Here is a 7745-nt window from a genome sequence, read left to right on the forward strand (position 1 = left end):
AAAATATAAAGAAGAAGAGTTTGACTTTTGACTCATTAACGTGTCAACTGTCAAGAGGTGATTTTTCTTAGAGTTTTGGTAAGGTGTGTAGGCGATTTTAAAATAAAAAATCAAAAATGTTTGGTGGAGGACGTGCCCCTATTTTAGTTTTAAGTAAGTAGAAATATAATTTTCACCGCTCCCCTCCTAAACAGCCGACTATCATTCATTTTAGGCCAAAATACTAAGCGTGAATCAGGCAGAAAAGTCCAGGTGGAAAACATCAATGCCGGAAAGGTATGAAAACACGTGCTTTTTAAACTTATTAGAAATCGGGAGCATTTCTTTAGATGATTTTTAAAATAAACTTACCGTTGATAATTTTAGCAAATAGCAGATGTGATTCGAACATGCCTGGGGCCACAAGCTATGTTGAAAATGTTGATGGATCCCATGGGGGGCATCGTAATGACGAACGACGGGAATGCGATCCTTCGTGAAATCACAGTGCAACACCCTGCCGCGAAGAGTATGATTGAAATCGCCAGGACACAAGACGAAGAGGTAAATTTAATTAACTGACTTGATATTATTAAATTTCATGTAGTACACTTGCCTACTATTATTATTATCCTCTAGGTAGGAGATGGAACTACTTCAGTTATTGTATTAGCCGGAGAAATGTTGGCAGCTGCTGAGCAGTTTTTGGAACAGCAGATGCATCCCACAATCATTATTCGACAGTACAGGCAAGCTCTCGAAGATATTGTGCAGTTATGTGAAGGACCTCTAAGTATTGCCATAGAAAGAGATGACAAAGCAGCTCTTGCTAATGTGGTAAGTGGTAACTGGGCATCATACTAATTGATTTCACAGCCTAACTAGTTTCTTTGTAAGTAACCATCTGATTTTAAACGTCGATAGAGAACTTATTTCTCAACTTAATTTTTTTAACTTTATTCAAGGGTAATATTTTTGCAAGGTGTCGTTAGCGTGAACACAAAACTGATGGAAAACAAAAAAATATATTAGATATTTGTTGATACATAAATTTATATGTGATTTTACAATAAATAAAGGATTCATTTAATATGTCGATGTTTAATCATTAACTGGATGCAGATATCAATAAAATAATTTTTCAAATGACTTTTTCGAATTTGTATCTCATTTAAATGTGATGTTTCACTCATTTGCGAAAAAAGACAATATTTTCATCAATTTTAAACTATTTCATGTGAATAACTAATTAACAAATGAGTGTGCGAATATACAAGGTTTATTAAAAAAATACTTTGTAGAATAAAATCTTTTATGGAGTAAATCAATATATACTTCAAGATCGTGTTTGAAACATAGGAATAAATATTTCACAACAGTTCAAGGGAAACTACTGAATTGATCAATAATACGCAGTCTGTTCAAAAATTAAGGTGAATTTTTATTTTTCTCAAATGATAAACTACTCAAAATTAATATAGAGACACATCCTTGAAATACAATAAGTACTCGATACTAATTATTATCATGTTCCATTCGGTTGTTGTTTACTTTTTTTACTTCTTTTTGTACTTTTAGCTACAAAATCATTAGTGTGAAAATTTCAGTATTTAGTTTCACTTTACTTTAGTTTGTGATAGGTATTAAATTTTAAAATTTAAACAATAAATGTTGATGTATTGGGTAGAAGGAGGATAAGTAGGGTGTACCTCAACTAATTTCAAGTTGCTAGAGCAGTGGCATTGATCGAAGTAGGGTATTCAAGGCGTCGTGTAGCCCAAATGCTTAATGAGAGTCATTCTGCGGTTTCCAGAGCTTGGAATCGCTACCAAATTTGCGGCATAGTAAAAAGAGCCCCTTATCTCAATCGACAAAGGGCAACAACCCAGAGAAGATCGTTTGTTACGACTTTGGACAATTAGGGGTCGCACCGATTCTGCTAGAACACTGCAAAATCGCCTTATAGAAGCTATGGGAACGCGAATTTCGAACTAAACGATACGAAACCGACTTCACGAAGTACAACTCCATGCAAGACGACCTGCTAGATCCCCTAGATCAACTCCAGCTCATCGAGGAAATCGTAGAAACTTTTGTCAAAAGCATCGTAATTGGAATTCAGAGCAGTGGGCCAATGTAATGTTTACAGATGAAGAAAACTTCATGTTATTCAACAATGACGGGACGCTATTTGGATGACTGTGTGCAAGAAATTGTTCCATTTGGAGGTGGATCGATAATGGTATGGGCTGGTATAACTTTGACAGGACACATGGACCTTGTGGTATTTCGGGAAGGGACTTTAACGGCTGTCCGTTACATGTCGTCCCATTTGGCCAAAATATGAGCGCTGGGTTAATTTTACAACAATATAATACCAGGCCACACATAGCCAGGGTCGTGAGAAATTTCCTACAAGAGCACAATATTAATGTCAGATGGCCAGCTAATAGTCCGGATCTAAGTCATTTTAAGCAGCTCTGGGATGAATTGGAAAGACGTTTGAAGGATCATCAACCCTTCCAAAATCTGAACCAAGTTGCAGATGCTCTTTTGACAATTTAAGAGTAGTTAAAACTACAAATAATTAGAAATTTGGTGAAAAGCATGCCTCGTCGTTGTGCAGAACTTCTTAGAGCCGGGGTTGGACGTACTCACTATTAATGTACATTTTTCTTAATTTTATTCTGAAATAAATTTTATTTGTTTTTGACACTCATTTGTATTTCTTTTTAATCGTATTACAAACAGCATTTTGAAAACAATGTAAGTTAAATTTAATAAAGGCACCTACCTATAAACTATTTTATAAATATAAATGTTTGACAAAATAATACATATTTTTTTACGTATTGCTTTTTAAGGACATGTCTCTATATTCATTTTGAGTAGTTTATTTATTAAATAAATTGAATATCAATAAATCTAAGGCAATGATTGTTACATCAAATTCTAATCAAAGAAATATTGATACTAAAGATTGATATCAGCATACTCATAATCAACTAACAATTGTAAATGAAATTAAGTACCTAGGATTTATTATAGACCATCAATTAAATTTGAATAAGCATGCCCAATATACCATTAGAAATATATGTAAGAAAATGTATTTTTTCTCTAGAATTTCAAAATTTTTATCAACCTTTGCTATACTAACATGTTACAACTGCATAATAAGGCCACACTTTGACTCCTGTGCCACACTGATGTATCTATTCAACCAAAATCAAACAGGACAGTTGCAGAAACTAAAAAATCGAGGTATGATAATTATTTTGAGATGCAACCAGTATACCTCTATTGAGTTTATGTTGAATACTCTACAGTGGCAACCGGTACATGAAAGACTGTATTATTTGAGCATGATTTTTATTTTCAAAATTACGAGTGGGATACAACCAGCCTACACAGCCATATAACACAAGAACATGTAATACATTTTATATATTCTAAACAATCTATAAGAGAGGAATGAATTCATTGTTCTTTAAAGGTCAGATAGCTATTCAAGTATAATACGATGAAATAAAAATGTAAGTTCCTTAAAGTAGTAAAACAGTTATTAGAATATATCAAATTATAATACTTGACATACTGTAATGTATATAAATCATTTATATATGCATAACTATATATTGTATATTGGGATTCCTAAAATGAAGTCTACTACTACTACTCTTAAGAGTGTTTTGATGGTACCAATCTTTGTTTCGAGTTTCATATTAATGTTGTAACACGAAACAAGAAAATTCATAGGTATAGAGTGATATCATAGTGTGTGTAGAGTAGTATCATAGTAGTATCAAAGTAAGAACTTTGTTTTACCCTTTTCATGTACTAACATTTCTTTCTTTCAGGTTAAAGGTTGTGTTGGCACTAAATTCCTCAGCAAATGGTCAGATTTGGCAGTAAACATTGCCCTGGATGCTGTTAACACAGTTTTTCTAGAAGAAAATGGTCGCATTGAAGTGGATATCAAAAGATACGCCAAAGTAGAAAAAATTCCTGGAGGATCTATAGAAGAGTCTCGAATTTTGAAAGGTGTGATGGTCAACAAGGACGTGACACATCCAAAAATGAGGAGATATATCAAAGTAACTATGATAAAAATTCGAAAAGGGATGAGTGTGTTGTTCTATTTATTTTTTAGGATCCACGGATCATTCTTTTGGACTGTGCACTGGAATACAAAAAAGGAGAATCTCAAACCAATGTTGAAATTACTTCCAACATGGTAGGATTTGGTTTTATTAATCCTTCCAATAAAAAATGATTCAAAATCTTCAGAAAAAAAAATTCATTACTTCTCAAATTACTTGACTGCCGTTACTCAAGCCTCATTTTTCCTTAGGATTTCTCAAGACTACTGGAGCTCGAAGAGGAACACGTCAAACGTCAGTGCGATGACATTATCGCCCTCAAACCTGACGTAGTCTTCACGGAGAAAGGTGTTTCTGACCTTGCCCAACATTTCCTTCTCAAAGCTGGCATCACTGCCATACGACGAGTTCGCAAATCAGACAATAATAGAATCGCAAGAGCTTGTGGAGCTACCATCGTCAACAGAACGGAAGAATTACAGGAATCCGATTTAGGATTGGGAGCTGGGCTCTTTGAAATCAAGAAGATTGGAGATGAATACTTCTGTTTCATTGTCGAATGTAAGGATCCCAAGGTAAGAAGAAATTATTATTTTATTGTTCTGCTAATGTAAGATGAATGTGAAGCTCAAAATGAATGTGGTATATTTTGCAAGAGGAATTAGTTTTTGGGATAGAACTTTTGACTTTTTACTTCCAGCTTGTATCCTAAAGTAACTTCTATCAATGATCTAAACATTTTCACTAAAAAATTTTACAAAAACGCAACACGTGTTTCGCCATGCAATGGCTTCTTCGGGCATATATTTACTAACCGTTAGTAACGAACTGTTCCTTTAGATGATTTGATTTATAGTCATCTCCTTGATAAAAACTGTAATAAATCTGTGTATTGTCGACATAGCAGTGAGCAGTGCAATGTTTAAAAGATTTTAGAATTGTTGAGGTATATTAAAAAAACAAGTGGTCCTAATATAGAGCCTTGTGGGACACCGGACTTTCAGTTTCAGAGTTGTTGAACTGACATTTCATACACACCTGTTTCCTTTCAAGTAAATATGTCTTATTGCCAAGTTCAATAAAAAAAGTACGACAGTGCTCTTTATAACCTGCTTTGGCTTTTGTTCTTATTGCCGTTTTTTGGCACCTAAAAACACTAATGGAGTTACCTGAATGACCCCAAATCGGAATATCATATAACATACTATAGTAGGCTCTTTCAAGCGTCATCAGGCATCGGAACAAACAAAACAGTATAAAGTTTGTTAGTCACAGCTTTCATATGACCCGACTAGCTTAATCTATTGTCAATAACGAATTCTGAAAACTTTATTCTTTTTCTTGAATGAATATTGAGATTGGAAGATATAATTATATTTTAGAGTTTAATTTTCATTCAGCAAAACAATTATATACTAATGTTTGCTAATGTATACAATGGGGAATGTTCCTCAATTTGGGTTATTACAGCAAATGCAAGTTTGAACAAAATAAAAGTGAGTTTAATTCATGAGTTTTTCAAATTCATTTCAAAAAGTATTGAAATTGATGTTTCAAATGTTGGGTTTCAATTTTTAAAAGGATTTGTTTCTAATTCACATATTGGCAACAGCGCCTATATCAAGTTGAAATAATTCATACGTACCTAGATATTCTTCTTTAAAAAAAGGAAAATTACCTTTATGAATCAACAATTAAGGCAAAATATAAAGTATAGTTCAATACCACCTCCACAAGCCACATAAACAACAGTTGTTTTGTTATTTATTTATATAGAGGAAGATAGGTTAGGTGCACAAAAGGTCACAGAGTGTCTCGGAACTCGGAACATAAGTAAACATAACAGCACGCCTCTGAAATATGTAATTTTTTTTTGTCTCATACAGGTAACAGATTCATTGTCCTTTACTAGCCATACCCGATGTTGCCAAATGGTGAAATAGAAACGAATTCCTTTAAATGTTGAATGCATTATTTCCTTCCTCTTTTTTAAGTATTTAAATAATTTTTAAAAGAAAAAGGTTGAAATGAAGTTTAAAACGCGTTGTTTTAGAGCTCTTTTATGAAAACTACTTGATTTTCGTCAGGAGGAACATTCCCCATTGCTATTGTATAAAATAGCTTCCTCTGGCTAAATTATGCTTAATTTATGCTTTATAAAATAATTTGAATCATGTGACCTTCTAACTATGTAATGACTAATAATTTTACCTGTATTTAGGTAAAAAAATTAAAATTTTAAACATGAAAATAAATAATAATCATTATTCTATAAATGCAATTCTAGGAGTTGTTCCCAATTTGTGGCTTCGTTTTTGTGCGGATACTACAAATGGTATTCCTGGATCTGAAGCAGGTTTTATTATTGTATTAGATCTAACGATTCTTATCCCCTCCATAATGTAAGGAATGAATAGCACTGGCCGGCACGGCTCGGCTCCTTTTCTTTGCTGGGCTCTTGTTATCTTTTGGTCAAAATCTCCTCTACCCAACTTTCTGTTGAAGAAATAATTCCGTTTCTTTATGGTTCCATATTTTATGAAGGTGTTGTCAGCGTATCTCAACCACATAGTTTTGTTTATTAACGTTTTTCCAAGAGCAAGATAGGTGGTGGTTCATGGTGCTTTTGTGGAAATTCATATGTCAGATTTCAGTATTTTCATGTTATTTTTTCCAGGCTTGCACCATATTGCTACGTGGCGCTAGCAAAGATATCCTGAACGAAACTGAAAGGAATCTCCAAGACGCCTTGCAAGTAGCGAGAAATATAGTTCTGTCCCCAAGGCTGGTTCCTGGAGGAGGTGCCATCGAAATGGCGGTAGCCCAGCGATTATTGCAAAAGGCTAGTCATGGTCCTTACAGGGCTTTAGCGCATGCTTTAGGTAAGATGTTTATTATAACTTGAATTGGTGCCAAAGAACTGCAAGCCTTTTTGAAAAAAAAATGTATTTGAAGACTTTCTCATTTCGTCATTTTAATTTCTAGAGATAATCCCTCGTACGTTGGCCCAAAACTGTGGTGCTAACACAATACGTACGTTAACGACTCTAAGAGCAAAACACGCCAACCATACAGACTTGAATAAACCATGCACTTGGGGTATTGATGGGAGAAAGCGGTGAATTGGTGGAAATGGACAAGAAGGAGCTTTGGGAACCACTGGCTGTAAGTAGGACGTATCCATTATCCGGCTCGAAGGACCATTATCTAAGTTTACTTTGAGGTGTTTACTATTTTATTTACTTCTAGGTGAAACTTCAGACCTACAAAACTGCCGTAGAGACAGCCATTCTCCTTTTACGTATCGACGCGGTCGTTTCTGGTTCTAAGAAGAAGGGAGATAAAGAAGTTCCTACCCCTAGCCAGATGCAGCAGCAAGAGGCACAAGGAGCCGAGTAATTTCTTGGGATGCCTTTTAATATTCCATTAAATGCTTCATAATCCATTTTTTCATCTCAATTTTCAGGTATCGTTTGTACACCACTTCTTTTAACACAATTAATAAAAGTTACTTTTATTGCTAATGTATTCTTCTTTTTTTATGTAGAATTGATTCTTTTATTGAAGATTTTGTGGTAGAATCCTGGAACTCTTCAAATATATTCCTTATTCAGATGATATGGGTAAAAAGTAAGGAAGATTTCTTTGTAATATGTAATTACC

At 34.1% G+C, this 7745-nt stretch overlaps 1 protein-coding gene across 1 annotated transcript; it reads left to right on the forward strand.

Annotated features, from left to right (window-relative positions):
- CCT3 (Chaperonin containing TCP1 subunit 3) lies at positions 1–7606 on the forward strand. The gene is given in 11 exon segments (XM_023163652.2): positions 1–153; positions 215–276; positions 367–543; positions 619–816; positions 3840–4076; positions 4133–4216; positions 4334–4657; positions 6760–6964; positions 7068–7189; positions 7191–7247; positions 7332–7606. Coding segments are annotated over 11 exon segments (1653 nt in total). The 5' UTR covers positions 1–116; the 3' UTR covers positions 7482–7606.
- Positions 7607–7745: the final 139 nt, after the last annotated feature.

The sequence above is a fragment of the Leptinotarsa decemlineata genome, unplaced genomic scaffold (genome assembly GCF_025532065.1).
Source record: "Leptinotarsa decemlineata unplaced genomic scaffold, Ldec_3_MD MMD2_tig00026282_RagTag_RagTag, whole genome shotgun sequence".
NCBI classification, from domain to species: Eukaryota; Metazoa; Arthropoda; class Insecta; order Coleoptera; family Chrysomelidae; genus Leptinotarsa; species Leptinotarsa decemlineata.